Source organism: Mesoplodon mirus, assembly GCF_964341445.2.
Source record: "Mesoplodon mirus genome assembly, chromosome: 9".
In the NCBI taxonomy this organism is placed as follows: Eukaryota; Metazoa; Chordata; class Mammalia; order Artiodactyla; family Ziphiidae; genus Mesoplodon; species Mesoplodon mirus.
This window is the reverse complement of record NC_138985.1, coordinates 57,499,163-57,522,067: the sequence shown is the minus strand read 5'-3', so window position 1 is coordinate 57,522,067 and position 22,905 is coordinate 57,499,163. Positions and strand designations below refer to the sequence as shown.

General features: G+C 38.0%; 1 protein-coding gene across 2 annotated transcripts in view; it reads left to right on the top strand.

Moving 5' to 3' along the window:
- The first annotated feature begins 7,608 nt into the window (after positions 1-7,608).
- Positions 7,609-22,905, top strand: part of CASD1 (CAS1 domain containing 1) — a 64,137-nt gene continuing 48,840 nt past the window's right edge. The window contains exons 1-3 of one of the 2 annotated variants that reach the window (XM_082633007.1): positions 7,609-7,954; positions 15,313-15,409; positions 15,953-16,073. In XM_082633007.1, coding sequence (XP_082489133.1) covers positions 7,822-7,954; positions 15,313-15,409; positions 15,953-16,073 — 351 coding nt within the window. In that variant the 5' untranslated portion in view covers positions 7,609-7,821. Of the gene's footprint in view, positions 7,955-9,257; positions 9,289-15,312; positions 15,410-15,952; positions 16,074-22,905 lie in introns of those variants that run through there. The other variant, XM_082633008.1, reaches the window with a different exon arrangement.

Sequence of the window (22,905 nt, the reverse complement as noted above, 5' to 3'; positions counted from 1 at the left end):
CAGTTGCTCAAGCCAGAAACAGAAGTCACCCTTGATTCTCCTTCTCCCTTATCTTCCCACATGCAACTCCATCAGCATATTCTGTCCATTTTATTACTAAAACCTGTCTCTAATCTGTCCACTTTTTTTCCCCATCTCTTCTGCTTTCACCTTTGTCCAAACAGTAAAGTGAATGAGGGTAGGGAGTGAAGAGCTTTCTCAAAAGTACAGATACTTGGGAAAAACTACAATTGGTAGCAGAAGGAAAGGACATAGAAGAGAAGCTGAAAAGGTGGGAGAAGAAGAATACAATTGGGATAAGCAGAGAATTTAGACAGAAAGGACTGGAGACCTAAGGTTGACTCCCAAGTGTTTCCCAATCTGAAGACAAGAAGGACAGGTGTGAACAGACTGTGAATTCAGGATGTGTTTCTTATACTGAAGACTATAATATCATGTATAAACTTTAACTTTATACAACTTCCAAATGATTACTGAGATTTCTGTATCATGTTTTAAGGTGAAATCTTCCAGATTAAAAAAAAACTAAACTAAAAACTAAAAGCATATAATAAAATAACTGAGTAATACTTTATAATTTCTTACTCTTTGGTATCAGTTTTTTTGACATTTGAGTACATACAAATCAGATATTTGGTTTTTGTTTTGTTTTGTTTTGGGTATACTTGATCAAAAAATCCAAAGGCCAATATTCAAATTCATGGTAATAAAAACACGTTTTTTCAGTCTTGTAGAGGAAATTGTTCACTTGTTCAAACAAGCCAAATTCACTTTGGAAAATATTTCTCTATCCCACAATCTTAAAAATTCTAGGAAGAAAAGTGTCTCAATTTTCTCCAGTGTTTTTCATTAAATGATTTTTAATCTGAACTTAAGAAATATTAATATTTATTCAGTTCAAGGCACATTCATGTATTAAAAGATAATTTTTAGAAAAGGATATGGCATGACTTTCATACAGATATAAAATGAACATGTGTCAAAGCTTTTATTTAATTCATTAATTAATGAGGGAACCAGAAAGATATTACAATTGGTTCAAAGGAGAATTCAAAGAATCACATATATACGGGCATTGGGAATGGTGAAATAAATTTGCTTAACAAATGTAAAACTTCAAAACTGCTCAGTATCCATAGAGCAATAATCAACTGAATCCCAATGAGATACAATTTGCATTTCTATGGACAAGAATCATTTGCATTACTATAAGTATTATATAATTTACAGCAATGTAAAATAACTCAAAGACAATAAAAGATTCAGAGACCCGATAGAATCTGATAATCTGGACAATGCCCAGTTTCCCACCAAAGACAACCATAATATCTTGGTCTATTTCTAAGTCTTTCACAAGTTTTCCCTACAAATAATATAAAAAGTATTAATTCCCTGTGCCCCAATGCATAAAATCTGGAGGGAGAGGAATGAAGAAGAGGAAGATAAACATAATAACTGAGTAGATTACAAGGCACAGTGGGATATGTCCCAAAAGAACTGATAGTTTCCCAATACACACAATATGCACAAGGAAGGAAGATATCTGTTCTGATTGGGTGCTGCCTTGTGCTGAAGGCATACTTAGCATAGACAGAAACAAAGTACTGTGACAAATCAGAGGAGGGAAAGAGTTACATTCCCACAAGGAGCCATGGGGCTTAGTTCATGGAAGAGGAAAAATGTAGCAGGTCTTTAAAGGAGAAAGTTTTTCTGATGGTGGTAACCATTTCACAAAGTATGGGTATATGTGAAAAATCATCACGTTGTACACTATAAACAATTTATTTGTCAATTATACCTTATTAAGGCTGGAGGGGGAAAAAAAGAAGAGAGATTTTAAATAAGTAGCATATGAGGTACAGGGGGGAAAGTATTCAAGCTAAGGCAATAGTAAGAAAAAAAGCAACAGATATATAATGTTCCTGGCTTGTACTCTAGCATGGTTGGATAAAATGAGAACTAAAGAGAAGAAATGGAGACTTAGGCCAAATCACAGACAACCTTACACATATTAAGAGGCTGGGAATTCATTTTGTTGCAATAGAGAACCACCAAGTTTTCAAGCAGGGAAATGACAAGATCAAATATAAGCCTTAGACAAATAATTCTAGAGTCAATTGGTTAAAAAGGGATTGAAAAAGTGAGAAATTAAAGGTAAGGAGGCCAGTAGAAATGTGTTGCAATGATCAGGTTGGAGCCTAAACCAGAGCATTCTGGGCAGAAGGAAAGAGTTTTGAGGAAAGAGTTAATGAACAGAATACAGTTATTCACTAAGTGATTCTAGGCTTTTGACTGTGCACTCATATCAGTTAAAAATTAGAGCATATTTATTTAGTTATAAAATATGCACTGCTCTACCAATGAACTAATCCATGTAATCTGAAACAGTCATACATATTCACAAATTTTTTTCTCTCAAAGAGAGAGAGGTTTAATTCATGTTCAGATGCTTAATTTATAAATGGCTTGTTAATTTTGATGGTATACAGATACTTCATATCTGTAGTAACTCTCATCTCAAAGCACTATACACTTACAAGCAAGATCCGTGGTTTACAATGAGTGGATGTAAATTCTTATTTCAAATAATCTTGATAATTTTGTAATTTTTCCTGATTTATTACAGATTTACGTTGTTCATATATGTATATGCCAGGTATGATATTTGTATGTTATATAAGCTGTATATAATCTGTGTCAGGTATATATTATGATATATACACATACTTCTTTTTTTTAACCATGTAATGCAGCTGATGAAGAGTTTATTTTAGGAGAAGATGCCATGCTGTATATTCTTCTTGTTTGATAGTGCTTATATGGTTAGAATCATCTTTAATTCACATTCCCCATGGGGATTTTTAAAGCCACTTTCCATTTTGTGAGTTGAAGTAAGAGTAGATAATACAATCTGTGAATCCATTTGATAGGCTCATAGGCACAGTATGCTGAAAGTCAACAAATAAGGGAGCTCTTGTCCATCTCTCTCCCCGATGTGTGAACTCCCACTCTCCCCTCAGAATTCCTCTTCAAGTGCACTTGACATGACTCTACATATAGACCAAGTCAGAGTACCAGGGGAGGTCCTTATATTAAATATTAATGAAGCCTTATTTTATTGTATCTAGGAATGCTGAAATAACTTGCTGGGCTCACGATGGATCTGCTCCTGCTGAGCCATGCCATGTCAGCAAACCAAAACTTAGAAAACTTTCATATCTCTATAAATGCTCTGCTTGAGCAGAAACGCAGTATATCCAGTCAGGCAACCCCCAAAGAGCAAGCCAACTCTAAGCTCTATCCTTATTTCCTTGTTTCTTCTCATCCCAAACGAGGCTGACTATGTGGCCCCAGCCAACCAGGTATTTTCTGTTTTTCTCTTCCTTGTTCTTTATTCTTTACCCTATAAAAGCTTCCACCCCGTTTTACTGTTCTCTGAAAGGAGACTATCCACTTCATGAAGTGTTAAATAAAGTTTGTATCACCTAAAATGTCTTCTTTAATCATTTTTTAACAGGAATTAACTATAAATAGAAGCTTTGGTAATTTGTTCTCACTATCCACTGGCTTACCTTATGAACACACCTCCCCACTGAAACCCATACTTTAGATATGGCAGAGGAGAAAGAAGGTGAGTCAGAGTAGCAGAAATGAACTGAAGGATAGTGGTGGCAAGGAATGAAATGGTAAACATAACAAGATGAATGGTTTTGAAAGGAAAATAAAACTGGTTTCCAACACACTGAGTGTCAGGTACCATGAGACACTCAATGAAGCAGTTTCTGAGGTACGTGAAAGAGGTCTGGAGTACATAACAGGAATCCAGGTTACACGCATGGATGCAGTGTGATAGCTGTAGTGTAGGTTTCCCAAGAAGAAAAGCAGGCAAACACTTTCATATAAGGGTTTGAAAAAGCAAGAGGACTCTTCTTGGAGATGCATGGGAAAGAAAAAAAAGAGAGCCAGAGGGTGTAGTGGTATGGAAGTCAAAAGAGAAGATTTTAAGAAAGCAAATATTTCAACAATGCTGCACAGTCAAGAAGGATAAAGCTAAGATAAAGACATTGGATATGGTAATTTAGGATGTGGTTGACATTTGAAACAGTGGTTTAGGTAACGGAATAGAAGCAGAAGTCAGTTTTCAAGTATTTAAAGAACCAATAAGTAATCAAAACAACACAAAAAAATAGAAACAGTAACCACAGACTGTTCCTCCAAGAAGTCTGATAGTTAAAGGAGGAGACAGATTGTGTGGTGAATTAAGGAAGGTGCTTTAAATGGGAAGCATTTGAGCTTACGTGTTGGGCAAACAATGAAGAGGGAGAAATTGAAAGTAGAAATAAAGAAGGGAAACTTATGATACCAGGTTCTCAAATGAAATCTTATTGACACAATCAAGGACACAGATGAAAGAGACAGCTTTGGGAAAGAAGAGGAAGAATTTTTCAAGTCAGAAAGGAACTATAGTTAATTATACCATATTGCTTATTCAAAAGCTGCTAAGAGGGTAGATTTTAAAAGCTCTCATCATAAGAAAAAAGTTCTGTAACTAGGTATGTATGCATGGTGACCAATGTTAACTAGAGTTACTGTGGTGATCGTTTTGCAATATATACAAATATCAAATCACATTGTACACCTGAAATTAATGTAATGTTATATGTCAATTATACCCAAATTTTAAAATCCCATCAGTATAAACAGTAATGAAATGAACACAGTGGAGCAGGAACAGTTTATACCAAAAGATTCTCACCTCAAAACTGAGCTCCTCCTATTGTGCTGGCTGGTCCTTTTCAGTCCTTTTTCCTGTCTTCTTTATCCCCATGACCTCCTGTGGTACAATAGGAAATAGATGTTTGGTTAAAAAAAAAAAAGAAGGGAAGGAATAAAGTGTAGTCAGGTTTTTTTGTTTGTTTGTTTTGTCTATTTTTGTTTTGCTTTAAGTAATGCATGGTTGAAATACTTCCTATCAAATGGTTTCTCTTTTTATCTGATTATTAGGGTTGACGTAACCTGCTGAGCATTAGTTAACATTCTGGACGGTTTAGGGATAGACAAATAAACATGGAGCCACTAACTAGTTTTTAGCATCATCAGATTTGAGTTTAAGAAAGTTCCGTCTGGTTAGAGAATGGCAGGGAGCTGTAAGATTGAATTTTTGAGACAAACATGAGGAAGATGAATTTAAGGGATAAAAAATTCAGGCAAGGGCTTCCCTGGTGGCGCAGTGGTTGAGAGTCCGCCTGACGATGCAGGGGACAGGGGTTCGTGCCCCGGTCCGGGAAGATTCCACATGCCGCGGAGCGGCTGGGCCCGTGAGCCATGGCTGCTGGGCCTGCGCGTCCGGAGCCTGTGCTCCGCAACGGAAGAGGCCACAGCAGTGAGAGGCCCACGTAATGCAAAAAGGAAAAAAAAAAAAAATTCAGGCAAGAAATCATGCTTTCATCAAGGCAACAACAAGGGAATGGAGAGGAGGCAACATATTTGAGAGTTATTTAGAAGGGAGAATGGAAGTGGAACAAGTGAAGGCTGAAAAGACAACACTATTCTTTCTAGAACTTGTCAGAGAAGGAAAGAGATGGAGAGGTAAACACACAGAAACACAGTCCATGGATGAGCTTTACTAACAAGATAGAATTATTGGTGGAAGGGAAACATCCAAGAGAAAGGGAAAGTTTAAAGAAGACAGAGAGAGGATGATTGACATAGGGATAACTGATGGAGTCATCAACACCCCCAAGAAAGGGGGACAGAAAGAGATTCAGAGCAGAGGAGAGGGATTAGCTTTAAACTAGTGGGAAGGAAGGAGGTCCACAAGCTATTTACAATATTTCAGAAAGCCTTCTGGAAATTGCAATTAAATAAAATGTCAAGTTTCTTTACTTTTGGCAGGCATTAAATCAACCCTGCAGGCTAACATTGGTTATCATACGCTGATCAGAAATTCTAATTTGCTGTTGATGACATCATAGAAATTTCTAGGATGTGATTGGTAGACCATATACTGTTAGCAGAGTTATTTATCTGTTTTTTACAATATCAGATTTAATTCTTCCAGCATGTGGAACCTTGGATCAGAAGAATGACAGCCAAAATTAAGCGACCATTTCCAGGGAACAGTGCCTAGTGTTTGTACACTTATTTAGCTTTATTGCTTATTAGCATTACTTCCATGACAGTGATGTATGTGATTTCATTTAAGTGACAAAATCTTTCAAGATATGGGGTCCATGGATAAAAACATAATAAAAAGAGTCCTTAGATGAAAAGAATTGGGATGACAAGATCTGTATAGTCCCTTCATATCTTACATTCTATCATTTTAAGAGGGGCCTATAAACACAAGTTCAGGAATGGCTAAATGGGAAAGTTGCAAAGAACACCTGAAAACACCCTAACTAATCAATAACTCACTCTAAACAAGGCAAGTAGAAAGGGAAGCAATGCAAATAACCACTCCCACCTGGAAGGCAGCAAAGGTGAAACCAAAAGGAGAAAACAAAACATGGGGGAATAACAAGCTCTTAACCAAGGCAAAGGAGTGCTCCCTGTTTTGATAACCACGGAACATTAACCAACTTCGGGAGCAGGAATGACTATCCTGAGACGCTTTTTCATGTTTGGCCCATCCTAGCCAACCCTTGTGTAAACAAAAATTAAGAGTGGGGTTCTTTTCTCACCAACACCTACACTAAGCTAAGCTTCTACTCTGTACTCTTTGTACCTTCTACTCTGTACTTTGGTAGAGTTTCACCCACTGGAACTGGCCAAACCGAGGACTTTTTTTCAAGTTTCAAGAGAAATGGGCTTCAAAGCAACGAGTTAACAGTTAAGACTGGGGCTTCCCTGGTGGCGCAGTGGTTGAGAGTCCGCCTGCCGATGCAGGGGCCACGGGTTCGTGCCCCAGTCCGGGCAGATCCCACATGCCGCGGAGCAGCTGGGCCCGTGAGCCATGGCCGCTGAGCCTGCGCGTCCGGAGCCTGTGCTCCGCAACGGGAGAGGCCACAGCAGTGAGAGGCCCGCGTACCGCAAAAAAAAAAAAAAAAAAAAGTTAAGACTGGTCTTACCCGTGGGTTGGGTGCTAAGGCTACCAGCAGTCTCTACACCTGGCAAGCATGGGGGGCAGCCAGACTGACCAGATAACCTGACGATAAGCCTCGGTGACACTGGGGTGGTCTTCGCATCCTGCTGGGCAGGTTCGGGGAGTAGAAAGTTCACGAAAAGGTGTGTTGCGGAAGGAGGGAGTGGAGTGATGTGTACTTGTCTTCCGGAACAGTACTTTTATTGCCCCCACCTGGGCTCAGGTAGCGGCCAGTAAGCTAATTGCCCCAGGCTCGCGTTCAGCGTTCAGGTCGGGGTGGAACCCTGCTCCCCTCTCCTCACATCCCCATGTCTCTGCCGCCACCGCCGCCCGCCGCAGCCCGTGACCCGGTGACCCCGGAGGTCCGTCTGGGGCCCGTGACCCCGGAGCACCGGGCATCCGGACCCCCCTCGCAGGCGCAGCCGCTATTAAGGCAGGAGGCTAAAGGGGAGGAGGAGGAAGGGGAGGAGACAGGCGTCCAGGGCGCCTGGGGAAACGGCACGGCGGAGCAGCGGCGGCGGGGCTGGGGGGAGGCCGCTGAGGCGGTCGCGGCCGAGGAGGGGCAGGTAGAGGCCGGGGGCACCGCGGGGTCAGGCTCCCCGGCGGGCGGCGCGAGTGGCGGCCGCGGGGGCTGGCGGCCGCTCCTCGCCTGGCTGCGGCGGCGGCAGCTCCAGTGCTGCCCCTGTGCGGCGCCCCTTCCCCGCTCCGCCGCGCGCTGTTGTCATGGAGGAACCAAGATGGCGGCTCTGGCCTACAACCTGGGCAAGCGGGAGATCAACCACTACTTCAGCGTGAGGAGCGCTAAGGTGCTGGCGCTGGTGGCCGTGCTGCTGCTCGCACTGTGTCACCTCGCCTCCCGCCGCTACCGAGGTGAGCGGGCCCTCCCCCTGCCCGGGCCGGCTGGGGGAGGAGGCGACGCGGAGGCTGGAGGCAGCCCCCCTCGCCCGACACACGCCCACGCTCACGCGGCCGCCCGCCGGCGCGCCCAGCCCGCGGGGGAGGAGGTGCCCCCAGGTGGCCCGGGCGGCGGGCCAGGCGCCCCCGACCGACCGAGCGGACCCCAGTACAGGTGGCCACGGGTCGAGAGCCCATGGTCCTGCGCCCCCCGAGCAGCCTGCGCTGGGGACGGGGGCGCTTACCCGGGCCTGGCCCAGTGGCTGCTGGGGTCCCGGCTCCTGCGCGGGCTGCGCCGGGGGAGACGCGCCAGGCCCGTGTCTCGCGTGCAGGAGGCGTGCAGGCGGCCCTCGGGGGCCAGCCCCGGGCGCCGCCCTGCAAGGGGGCACCTCCGCCCCCAAGTAGTGTCGCCCATTCTGCGCCCTAGGGGTTCAACTCTTTAGCCTTTGTTTTATCCGGCCTCTGCCCTGGAACAGCGGGGCCAAGCTGTTTGACAGCGGCATGGGCCGCCCCATTTTCCTTTGCCGCCGGGTGACAGCTGGCAAAAGATGCTCTTGGCCAAGTGGAGGAGGTGTCACCCAGGCTTTGCGATTCAGAGACGTTTAAAGCGTTCTGGTTGCACACTTTTTACAAAGTAAAGCCATTGGGGCAGATATTTGAAAAGAAGTTACAGGTTGACAGGAGTTGAGTTGGGCAATGAAAAGTTGGAAGCAGTTTGAGAGGAGGTCTTCGGTGTGGGTTTTGAGACTGGTGTAAAGAGGAAAAGGAAATATAACCTCCTTGTTTCAGAACGAATTATTCTTCAGTCATCAAGGGGCATTTACTTGTCCTTGTTGATTGATTTTTCTCTTCATTTTCTCTGTAAAAATGTTACTAGTTTAGAGTTTGACAGGCTGAGGGAAATTAATAATGATAGGATCTTTTATTTGTGGCTTAGTATTATCGAAGCCATTATCTGGACAGCTCTTGGTGATTGTGAGATTAATTGGTCAAGATGTAATATGTAACAGGTGCGCATTTAACGCATTTCCCGTTTAACTTCACACCTACTTTGGCAAAATATCCAGTAAAGGGGCCACTGGAATCTAAACTCTTCTCATTTTAGGGAATCTTTCAAAGTGAAGGACATTTTGATCAATTCTGCTGTTTTGTTTCTGCAGTGCTTGGGAATTAAAATTCTTATACTCTAGTACTGTACTGGATGAATAGCCCTTTATATAAATACACTAAATCGATTGAAAAAGATAAATTATTTATACCCTTTTGGCCTTTCTCCTCCAGCCTCCTATAGATCACCGCCACATGACCTGGTAAGACTTTGTTTCATCTGCAGTTGCTGTAACAGAAGTCCAACACTTTCATATACAAAATAAAGCTAGCAATTTGATGCATTAATTTGTGGTAATTAAAAAAAAATTTTCTGACTGCTATCATTTTATGCTATTTTGGTATAAGACGACAGTAATTAACTCAATTTTATGTATGTGGTAGTGGAGATAAATTTTATAACTGTGATGCTATGGTCCTAAATGTAAACATCTAGTGCCCCTCACCTCCCTTTTTAAAACTGTGCTTTTATCTTTTGATAAGCTTGGACCCTAATTATTGTATTTAGATTATATGTTTCATCCTTTCAAGTTCTCTCATCAGCAGGGAAAATAGAAGTCAGATGGAACCTTATGAGTCAGTGTAGCAATCTGGGATTGTTTATAAAGCCTCCCCCAGAAGCTAGTCATCAGCTTTCGTAGGTGCTTCAGTGTCTTGAGTGTGAAGCAGTACACCTGGTGTGTGTACATGCCCATACTGAATGTCAAGAACTTGAGCCAGGGACTGGGAAAAATAACGATCGTACCAGGCACTTTTTAGCCAACCTCATGCTTTGGCAGTGTGAAACTGAGTCAGATGCAGTGCCTTTCACACAAGGATAACCATACGCTTGAATCATAGTATCATAAATCTTTAGAATAAGAAAGGATCTTATATTAGATATAGAGGTTTAGGCTATATATTAAAATCTTCAATGCATGCTTATGAGTTTGCCTCAGGCAAGGTAGACTGAATGCAGTTGGAATACACATATTCAGTATCTCTTGCTTTACAAACTACAGAAAGTAAAACATTACATACTACAGGAAGTAAGCCTTGGCAAAACTACATGCTATCAGTGAGCACTTTATTATATGCCAGGTGCTCTCTACTAAAGGTTTTACATCTTTTAACTCATTTGTCTTTACAACCAGTCTATGAGGTAGATACAATTACCAGATTTCATCCTCCCCTCTTCTTCCCCCCCACCATTTTTAATATCTCTGTAATCAAGATGAGTTTTTAAAACTTTAATTGCATGTCAAAGTTTAATTGATAACATTTTTATCTACTGTTATATAAAATAATGGTGTATTTTATAATCAGTGGTCTTAGATTCAGCGAATTACAGTATTATTTACATTTTAAAAATGAGGCATGAGAGGTTAATTTGCCTAAAGATACACAGTTAGTCTGACTGAGCTAGGATTTAAAACCCAGTTAGTCTGCCTCATGTCATTATGTTATATTCTGCCTTTCTCAGAGCCTCTTAGACAGTGGTGATGTATAAAAGGTGGAGTGAGAAAGCATTTTCCAGCGGGACATGGGTTAAACCATTTAAAAATACCAATTCAGCCACACAGTGCCAGCCAAGAGTTTTCTTATTCTTTTTCCAGTAAATGGTGATTTTCTAAAAGTTGCGTGTGTAAAGCTTACTTTTTATTACCTATGTTTATCTTTTTTCCTTCTTCCTAAACTCCAGGCTCACAGTCCAAATATGCTTTGCCCTTTTGCATATCTCACAGATATCTGATTTTCTCTGCCTGCAATAACCTGTCTCTCTCCTTGAAAGAAAGTACAGATTTTTCTTTCAAGTCCTGGTTTGGATGTCACCGGCACAGAAGTAGGAATTAGGAATTCAATTCAGTAACTAGTACATACTAGTACATACTTATCATTTTGTATTATAATAATTTGTATCTGACAGCCCCACACAAACTTTGAGCTTCCAAGGGTATTTTATTCATCTTTTAAATCATCAGAGCTTAACACATGGTAGAAACTCCATAAACAATTATTGAATAAACAGATTTTCAAAGTCCTTATTTCCTTCTCTTTTCCTCCTTGCATTTTGTCCTTTTGGTTTTATTTTAATTTCGTGTTCAAATAGCATGTTCTGATCTCAACTTTAGAAGGTAGAGTTTTGTGGGGGTTTTTTGCATTCTTAACATTATTTTCACAAAATATAATAGGATGACCTTTTAAAAAATATTCTTTTAATTTTATTTTTTCTAAATTTTAACATTACTGAATCACAAAATGTCCATTAATACTGTGATTACAGACTAAAAACATCACTTCTGTGACAAGAAGCCAGTATCTGTAGCCTTAAGGGTAATTCCAACCTGGATGAATTTAAATTTTTTAATTGTTAAAGTTAACTTGCTTCAAACGTCTTAATTTTATTGAAATCTAATTCCTTTCTATCACTAGGCATATTAAATGCAAATGTTAAATATTATTGCATGTTTTGGAGAAAAATAAGTTCAAAACTTCAGAAGTTAAAGCAAGAAAGAAGTAGCTCTAGGTCTCTCAGCCTTTTCTTTCTTTGACTGCTAGAAAGATCCTGATCTACATGACACCACTTGTAATGAGGCACTCCTAGCTTATCTAAAGAAAAATGTAAATTGTGATTTTTCAGCACAGAGGAAAGTATAACTTGCTGAATTTTAGGCAAATAAAATATTCTGCAGATCATATTGTAAACTCTATGATCTGGTATTTTCATGGTGGATAGTAAGAAACGCACAGCCTGGGCAGGATGATTAAGTCTAAAGTTTCAATGTGCCAGAGGTATTCTATTCAAAGGAAAATAAAAGCTACGGTTTATTTAGCACATCAGATGTTTTCTTTAGTTGTTCTATTTTGTTTTTCAGGTTTTTTAAAACTTGTTTGTCTTTTTACTTATTTTGTTTGCTCCTAGTATTTTTCTATTATAGAAAAATCATGCATGAAAACCTGAGACTTTAGATTGACAAACCAGAATGCTTATGCTTAAGATAACAGAATGAAAAGGAAGACAGCTATTCATCTAGATAATCTTTGTATTGGAGATAGCTGAAGTAGATAATTCTATCCCTTTAGTTGCTTGTTTTTTTTTTTTTTTAATTGTGTTCCTAGCTTGATTTATCTGAGCACTTGGCAACTTTGATTTCACGCTGGTTGTATTAAAGTAGCTATCAAAATTATATGAAGCAATTGAAAATAATGACTGCGGTTTTTTTGTTTTCTTTTGTTTGGGGTTCTTCTGGGTAAATTTTGAAAGGAAAATAATGTGCCAGCAGATGTTTACATGTAGTTAGTATGCATAATAAAAATGTGGCACATTAACTTATTTTAACTTATTTTAACATTTTAACATTTAGATTTACATTTAGTGATTTGATTTTAAAAATATTTCCTTCCCAGGAAAAGAGAACTAGTTTTAGAGTATAGAATTTTGTGGAGTTTTCTTTTTTAGATCCAGTTAATTTTTTTTTTTTTTTTTTTTTTTTTTTCTTTTTGCGGTATGCGGGCCTCTCACTGTTGTGGCCTCCCCCGTTGCGGAGCACAGGCTCCGGACGCGCAGGCCCAGCGGCCATGGCTCACGGGCCCAGCCGCTCCGCGGCATATGGGATCCTCCCAGACCGGGGCACGAACCCGTATCCCCTGCATCGGCAGGCGGACTCTCAACCACTTGCGCCACCAGGGAGGCCCGATCCAGTTAATTTTTAAAAATCAGATTATAATAGTATTTATTATTACTACTACTTTCATTATTTTGCTGACAAATATATGAAAGCCAGTCTCCTCTTGCCTTGTCATTTATCTAATTAGCAGTTCTTTTACTTTCCTAACAATTCGTCATATTACATCCTCTCTATTAAAATAGCTGGTGTAGTTTTGTCTTTTGAATGGACCTTAACTGATGTGATACAGAGACTATTAATTTCAGATACAAGGATTATTTTTTTTAATTTGCATCATAAAATATATTATGAAGAGTCACCATTAACTAGCATTCATTACCAGGTTAAGAATTTCTTCCCTGGAAAGACCAGTAGTCTCTACAATACTGGGTTTATAGTGTCTTGGTTACTGACAACTTCAAATCTGTTTTGCTATGAGGTTTTTCTAATGTGGGTTGAGATTAGAGCTTTTGTTTTCTACTAGCTGAACTACTGAAAAATAATGTCTGAGTAGTAATATTGAAGAGAGGAAGAAGAGTTTGGCATTTTAAAACACATTTTCTGGTGGAGAAAATTGGTTATTTTAAGACGTTGGTGTGGTACTTCAGTCTCCGCAAAATCATATTGATAACCCATAGACATGATTAACAAAGAGTATAGTCCCACACACTGAAGACTGATCAAGGTGTGTTCCTGTTTAGGCTTCTATTAAAAAACAAAAATCAAGTAACAACAACACCAAAAAAAAAAAAAAAAAGGAAGGGATAAAGAAGAAAGAAAAACTTCACAGAATTAATACCAGTTATTTACAACTTCTTATAACTTTTTTAGAAAATAGATGGGTTACTAACTTTTCACTTGGTTTAATAGATGTATTTAGAGAGGTAGAAATGCTATAAATATGGAATTTTCATCCTAATTTTAAACATTTACTAGATTTTTAATAGGATTTTACTATATGGCCATTATAAAAGAATGCAGCAGGAGTGCTGTTTTTAGGAAATAATTGTGTGTTCCTTTAGTCCTTTTTTTTTTTACTCCTTGATTGTTTATATAGCGTAATTTTTTAGAACTAGTATTAGTTTTTAAGAATTGGAAAGAATTAAGAACTGATTATTTATAGTTTCCTTAGATGTTATTAAAAAATCTTTCAAATAAAGAAAAAACTGCTCAGGCTACATATGTAACTGCAAAAATGTAATAATTGGTATTCTACTTTCCTTATCTAGTTTTTCACCAACAGAATAATGCAGTATTTTCACTTTTCCTTCCTGTTCTGTTTTAGAATTTATGACACTGTGGTATCAACACTTTCATTATTTATGCATACCTGTCTTGTATTTGTATCACCATTATCTGTATGTTGACCAGATAAATGGATAACTGGATTGAGAAAAGAGATGTGTTCTTCTACTTTAACAATCTTTGGGTCTTCCCTATCCCCACCATTTTGTTCTGTAGTATTCTTTTTACCAGATGCCCTATCCTGACCTTAACTATTTGTAAAACAAATAGAGATCGCTGTTGACTGTTAATAAAGAACTAGAGATCAAATTTAAAAACACATGTATTTTATCATAACCCCACAGTTAATGTACACATCTCTTTTTCCCTCATCCATTTGACATATTTGAACTTTTTTAATGTCTCCAGTCCCCTTTTTAACCACGTACATTGACCATGTACATTAAGCTAATGTACGGTAAAATGGCCAAAGGAAGCAGGGTAACCATCTGTCCCAGTTTACACAGGACTGAGGGGTTTTGCAGATGTGGAATTTTCTGTTTAAAACTGTGGCAGTCCCAACCACACTGGGAGGAGTTGGCTGGTCATCCTAACGGAGGCAAGAGACAATCGAGAGAAGTGGAGGGGCTAAATATTAACAACAGCATTCATTACTGATACTGATCATGTGTATCTTCAGCCACCATTTGACTAACAGAGTTTTAAGTCTTATCTTTGTGAGATTGCAAAAGGATGAAATTTTTTTTTTTAGTTGCCTTAATTTAGGATGAAATTTTATTGAGCTTTTTCAGAAGTTCTTGCATAAGTCTTCCTTTGCACATTTACAGAATAGGAATACCCCACTTCCAGGGAAGCTGTGAAAATTAGGGAGTAGATTTATAAAATACTTCAGTATTTACTCGGTTTCCAGATATGCTAATGCACTGAGTACTATAATAATCGAATAGGAAGTCATTTCCAAAGTCTTCTCTTTTATCCTTAAACTTTTCTTTCCCAGCTAGAAGTAGGAGTGATAAACAGATATAAAGGCTAGTTTGAGGCAAGGTGATGTCCTTGGAAGGAAAACCTGAAGCAGAAGGAACTACCAAAGCAGTGAATGTAGCATTGGGGATGAAGTATTTTCTAGGTAAAGTATCTGTCATTAGTGGCTCTTATCCTCTTGAATATTAATATATTAATATTTGCTTCTCATGGATGAGTGATATGTACCTAGAAGGTATAGTGAAGTATAGAAAACTCTGTACTCCCTCATCTCAAAGGCTTAAATGGGGTCAAATAACCAACATATAAGAATTTAACTATTGTTTACAACATTATTGTGTTTAATTACTATAGGAAATGATTCATGTGAATACCTTCTCTCAAGTGGCAGATTTCTTGGAGAGAAAGTTTGGCAACCTCACAGCTGTATGATGCATAAGTACAAAATCAGGTAGTTTCTTCATTTTGTTGTTTGTTTTCTTTTCTAAGATGGGTCTTAATATCTGGTAGAAAAGCGTTGGTGAATCAGGGAAAGTGATAGATGGTACTTCTCTGTGTGATGGTAGAGAATTGCTGACAGGGTAGGAGTTGGGGGTGAGTCCAAAGGAATATTCTTGCTCTAAAGCATTAGGGAAAGCTTTGGACCAATCTGCTTTGTCTCAGGTGAGAGATAACCAGGCCCAGGGCAATAGCCCATGAATGAAGGACTCTTGCTTTGGGACTTGGATAGCTACCTCATGGAGTTATTCTGAGACAACAGGTATAAAGCACTTACTATGATTAGAGTACATCTGAAACACTTATTAGATGAGGGCTGTTATTATCGAGAATTAGTCGATCATACACGGACTGGTAGGTTAAACCTTGCCACCTTCTAAAGCAACATAACTGTGTATGTAATAATGCTGTACTACTTTCTTCACAAATTATGTGCTTTGAAAAGTGCCAGTATGCTGATTTTCCTTATTCTAATTGATGTCTTTGTTGATTTCAGTGAAGCGAAGAACTGCCTTGTAGATAAACATATTGCATTCATTGGAGATTCCAGAATTCGTCAATTGTTTTACTCTTTTGTAAAAATAATTAATCCCCAATTTAAAGAAGAAGGAAATAAGGTAAATTTTGTCTATTCATTTCATTAGCATATTGTTTTAGAAGTTTGCCAACTAAATAGTTATAGGAGGAATGTGCCTTTTCACATTAACAAAAGGAACTATAAAATTTTACTTTGGTTTTAGGAAAGGTGGAGGGGGAAAACAGGGACAATTTGCCATAATGGGCAACATAAGAAAAAGAGGTGGTGGGTAAGGTATTGGCAAGCTTTTTATTGACTTAAACTTTTCATTTTCAGAAATATTAAAATTCTTTCCATGGAAAACTTTTTTAAAAATTGTAGAAAGAACAAAGAAGAAATATCCCTTATCCTCCTTTTAATATTTGACATATTTCTTTTCAGACTCTTTTTTGGAAACAAAATTGTAATAGTTCAGCATGTACAATTTTATATCTTCTATCCCCACCACTTATCCCAGTTTACCATATTATACAATCAATGTATGCATCTTCATAATGGCAGCATATTATTGAATGGATATAATGTGATTTTATATAATCTTCTCTTTTCTTAACTTTTTGTAGCTTTCTAATTTTTTTTATTTTACAATTTAAAAGACATTTTTATTACATTTTTGTGTGAAAACTTTGCTTTTTAAATTATTTCCTTAGGATGGAATCTTTACAATGCAAATACTAGGTTAAAGAATATAAATGCTTTTAAAATTATTGATTATATTGTTAAACTGTGTCAATCTATACTGTAAGTAGCAATGTACATTGGGACCTAATTTTCTGTAACCTTTCTGGCACTAAGCATTCATGCTATATAGTTAAAATGACAGTGTAACAAATGTCTGCTTTTTAATTTCTCATTTTAAAAATGTCTTTTTTAAAAAGCTAACAAGGATGAACATCTTTCTGTTAATTAATCAATTTGTTAATTAGTTAATTTGGGGGAAATTATCTCATCATATCTTTTTTTTTTTTTTTTTTTTTGCTGTACGCGGGCCTCTCACTGTTGTGGCCTCTCCCGTTGCGGAGCACAGGCTCCGGACGCACAGGCTCAGCGGCCATGGCTCACGGGCCCAGCCGCTCCGCGGCATATGGGATCCTCCCAGACCGGGGCACGAACCCGTATCCCCTGCATCGGCAGGCGGACTCCCAACCACTGCGCCACCAGGGAGGCCCTCATCATATCTTTGTTTGTACATTTTTAAGTGATCTAAGGTTCTAATCCCTGCCTTCAATTGCACGTGGTTGGGAGTGGGTAATGGCAAGAAGAAAAAAGTAAAGTACAAAAAGTTCAGAACTGTAGGGGTAATAGCTCATGAATTTACGATGAAAATCTACCTGTACACATCAGCTTGCCCAGTGGCAAGGAGTTGAAAAATCAGGGACTTAACAGCTTAAGTAGCTAGTTTCACAGCGATGATGGTAATGGATACTAAGTCTTTAGGAACTACTCCTTGTGAGAAGAGTCTATAGGCTATTAGAGATTTTGTCTACCAGGAAAAGCTAGTGTAGATTTTAAAGCTGAATAATAGAAAACAACAAAGTCAACCTTTCATTTTATTTGGTATCTATAAATGTATTTTCCACTTGTATTTATACATACAAAATTATACAGAAGAGTTGAAACTATTTAATGACCTGAGATTCTTATAGTTTAAAGTAAAAAACTTAGTAAACATTTAAAAAACAGATGTCTGATTTAAAAAAACATTTTTAGTATTTCTAGGCCTAGAATAGTGTGACTCTTGAAAACTGGAATAATGTATTTGGCAACAGTTGAAAAAAATCTGTAATGGTTTAGTCTATAGCCAAAAGTAGGTACAATATGGTACACTGTTTCTGAGCTCTAGGTTTCCAATTTTTATTTTCTAGAGGTTCCTAGTTATCCCACAATTATCAGACAAGATACATTTTATTTTATATGCATTTAAAAAATAAAGATAGTTTGTCACAGTCTTAAAGAGACAGTTATTGTGAAACTATTTAGATTAAACTGCTAGTGGAACATTTGCCAAATTGTATTTTACTTATTCTCTTGTTTCTGAACACCTTGAGGACATGTGTATCATCATTATTTTTTGAATACGTTTCTTGTGCCTGGCATGTTGTGAAGTCAATTTTTTTTTTTTTTTTTTTTTTTTTTTAGCCTTGGTAATGGGATTCTTTAGGTGGAATAGGAGTATTGAAGATAATATTTTTTTGAATTTATTTCTTTTCTGTATTGGGGCAAATTTTTTAAAAAGGAAGCTTTAGAACAGGATTTTTTTTTTCAAATTATATTTTGTGGAAGACTAGTTCTGTACGAAGCTCTGGTCAAATAAGTTTGGGCAGAGCCAGATACCATATCCCCCTCTTAGATGGTTTTAATTTAGGCTAGGATATTAAAAACTTGAGAAGTCTTGCTGTAAAGAAACCTGTTTGTGTTACTTCCAGCCAGAGGGCAAGGTAGATACTCTGGGGGCCTCTTCCACTTCAAACCAACTAGATCCTAGATTAAAAAAATACTTGTTGATGTATTTCTAAACTTTGAAATGGGAGACACACCCCCCAAAAGGAACAAACTGTGAGGCAAAACCAGAGATGGGAACAATAACAGTAGGCATGCAGTAGAGATTCAGGTTGCCCTAAAGACAGATGCCAGTGGCTGCAATACCCTATATGTAGAAAACTAAGCTTTGAGCCAGTATATTTATCAATAGTAATATTGGGAGCCAGAGGACAGTAGACTAATAACTTTAAAGTTCTGATAGAAAGTAAGTTTCAACCTAGAATTGTATCCCTAGCGTACAGATTCCTCTGTTCTTGAAATATAGGACATTTTTCAGATAAACAAAAACTATGAGGGTTTACTGCCACATTAAACTTATATTAAAGGGTTTTCTAAAGAATAAACTTCAAGAAGGAGAGAAATAATTCAGAAAAAAAAATGATCTGAAACAATGGTTAAAGAAAATAGTAAACTTGTATATAAATCTAAACAGTGTCTGTGTAAAATAATAATGTCTTTTTACACTTTACAAAAAGACAGTACAATAGCATATAAATCAGAGAGAGATGACCACAATTAAAGTGTTCTAATGTCCTCTTTACTCTTTAAGGTATTATTTTACTGTTTTAATTCATCAACAAACTACACAACACTTTAATGTTTATTTATTTTTATTTATTTATTTTTATTTTTGGCTGCATCAGGTCTTCGTTGTGGCGTGTAGGATCTTCATTGCAGAATGCGGGATCTTTTTTTGTGGTGCACGGGCTCTTCCTTGTAACACATGGGCTTCTCTCTAGTTGTGGCACGCGGGCTTCTCTCTAGTTGTGGTGAACAGGCTCCAGAGCGCATGGGCTCAGTAGTTGTGGCACGCAGGCTTAGTTGCCCCATGGCATGTGGGATCTCAGTTCCCTGACCAGGGATCCAGCCCGCATCCCCTGCATTGGAAAGCAGATTCTTTGCCACTGGACCACCAGGGAAGTCCCCAGGTATTATCTTACTTTAGAACTTAAGTTGATGCCCTTTAGTCCAAGGGGCAAGGACTAAAAGGATAGAATTAAGGTGGGTAATTCTAAACCAGAAGAAGAAAAAAATTAAAACCAAACTCATCTAATACCAAATAAAATGCACACATGTACATACACATGCACACATGCATGTATATATTCCGATACACATACATATATATATGAACATTTATATGTACATGTAAAAATCAGTGTTTACATTTCATATGTATATAAAAATATGTGTATGTGTTAGGGAGCTAGAAATCAAAAAGTAAGATAATAGAAACATTTATAATCAAAATAAATGTAAGTAGTCTAAACATGTCAGCTAAACACAGATTTTCAGATTGATTTTAAAAAGAATTTTCTGCTGCTTAAAAAGATACCTGGGCTTCCCTGGTGGCACAGTGGTTGGGAGTCCACCTGCCGATGCAGGGGACGCGGGTTCGTGCCCTGGTCCGAGAGGATCCCACATGCCACGGAGTGGCTGGGCCCGTGGGCCATGGCTGCTGAGCCTGCGCCTCTGGAGCCTGTGCTCCACAGCGGGAGAGGCCACAACAGTGAGAGGCCCGCGTACCGCAAAAAAAAAAAAAGATACCTAAAACAAAAGGACATAGGAAGGATTTAATTTAAAATGAGAAGAGATTTACCAGACAAATATTTATTTAAAAAGATAAGTTGTATTAATATAAGACAAAATAGATTAAGAGGCAAAAAGCCTTATTGGGGATACTTTTTAGTGACAAAAGATTCAAATCACTAGGGAGATTTTGAATTGTAGGCATTTAATAAATTAGCCCTAAAATTTATAAAGCAAAAGTTAACATGATTACAGTGAGAAGTTGACAGATTCTCTACCACAGTGGGAGAATTACTGCTCATGCAATTAATAATAGTGCAAGCAAATAAGTAAACATAGAGTAGACTGTTAACATGCTGATTTTACGAACTTATAGTTCAGTACTTAAAGCATACACTAAGACATCAGAGAATATATTTTTTCAAAGCACACATGAAATCTTTTTTTTGATCACATATTGGGCCATTAACCAAGTCCTGACAATATCAGAGAACTGGTATCATTCTCTCTCTGTTAGGTAAGTTCCTTTGTATTCTAACTCATTCTGATAAAAATTCTAGAATCCTACAGTAAATGTGCCAATGGTAAAATGCTAGACACATTTCCATTAAACTCAGGAAGAAAACAAGGAAGTCCATTATTGCTGCTTCTATTCAATATTGTATTAGAGATCCTTAGCCAAAGAAAGATAATTTAAAGATGTAAGGATTAGAAAGAAATCAACTTGATATTTTATAATACAGTTATCTACACAGAAAATCCCAAAGAATCTATAGAAAATTTACTAGATGTAATAAAAATTTTAATAATATAGCTGATTATAAGGTAAATATATGAAAATTAATTGTAATTCAATAAAGCTGTTAAAAATTAATTGCATATCTACTTGTCAGGAATATAGAGTTCAAAAATGTTATTTAAAATATACTGTAGGGCTTCCCTGGTGGCGCAAGTGGTTGAGAGTCCGCCTGCCGATGCAGGGGACACGGGTTCGTGCCCCAGTCTGGGAGGATCCCACATGCCGCGGAGCGGCTGCGCCCGTGAGCCATGGCCGCTGAGCCTGCGCATCCGGCGCCTGTGCGCCGCAACGGGAGAGGTCACAACAGTGAGAAGCCCGCGTACCGCAAAAAAAGAAAAAAATATATATATACTGTAATAACAAAATAATAACAAAAAGCACATAGTACATAGGAATAAACATAGTAACTAAGGAAGGTGTATATGCAGAAAACTCATGAAATTTTATTAAAAGACAATTTAAATATAATTAAATGGAAGTTATGTACTGTATTCTGGAATGGGAAGACTCAATATTGTAAACATGTCAGCTATTCTCAAATTAATCTATAGGTTCAAAAAATTCTAACAGGATTTGTTGTAGAACATTACCAGTTCATTCCAAATTTTATATGGAGGGCAGTGGACCAAAAATAACTGCAAGAGATCTAAAGAGCAAGGTAGAAAGGACTTCTCCAATATCAAGACCTATTTTAACTAGACATCTTTTAATTGACAAAATGTGGTATTGGGAGAGCTAAACAAAGAAACCAATGGAGCAGAATATACAACTCTAAAATAGACACAGTCATATACAAAAAAAACTTAACAGATATGCCATTGAAGATCCGTAGGGATAGGAAAGTCTTTCAATTAATGATGCTGAGTCAATTGGTTATATAACGGAAAAAAGTGAAATTGGACCCTTACCTCACACCATCAAGTATAATCATTTCTAGATGAATTTAGACTTAAATGTGAAAGTCAAAACTTTGAAACCTTTAGAAAAAAATATAGAATATCTTTGGTACCTTAGGTAGGGATAAGTTTGGTACATAAGAAACAAAAAATGCTAACCATAAAATAAAAGATGAATAAATTCACACTCTTTAAGATTACGTGTTCATCAAAAGATACCTTAAAGAAAAAAGACAACTATAAACTGGGAGACGATATTTGTTGCATATATCCAAGAGATAAAAGGAACCAATTAATAAAAAAGACAACCCAGTAGAATAAAAAGAGGAAAGGCATGATCAGGCATTTCACAGAAAAGGAAACATAAATCCCAGTGTAAATCTAAAAGATGTTTAACCTCATTAGTAATAGGGGAAATGCAAATTAAGACCATAGTGAGATAGCATTTTATACCTACTTTAGTGGCAAAATTAAGTTTGACAATGGCAAAAAGTATGAAGTCTAACAAGATGTATTAGAGAGGCTGTGTCTCAAACCACTGGTGAGGGTACATTGTTACAAACACTTCAAAAAATAATTTGCATTATTATGTGAGGGTGAACATTTGTATAGTCTATGAACATTTAGAACTATTACAGAAAGTGACTCATGTAAAGAGATGTTCAAGAAGGTAACTATTGGTGCTGTTTATAACCTAGATTTGGTGCATTTTATCAATTAACCTAGATTCTAAAAAAATAACGAATATATGATGTGTATTGATAAAATAAATTGATATATAAAATGAAACTAAAGAGACATGACAACTAAATGCAATACCTGTTGTTTTTTCTTTTCTTTTTTATTGAAGTATAGTTGATTTACAATGTTGTGTAAGTTTCAGGTGTATAGCAAAGTGAATAGATATATATATTCTTTTTCAGAATTCTTTTACATTATAGGTTATTAAAAAATACTGAGGGCTTCCCTGGTGGCGCAGTGGTTGAGAGTCTGCCTGCCGATGCAGGGAACACAGGTTCGTGCCCCGGTCCGGGAGGATCCCGCGTGCCGCGGAGCGGCTGGGCCCGTGAGCCATGGCTGCTGAGCCTGCGTGTCCGGGGCCTGTG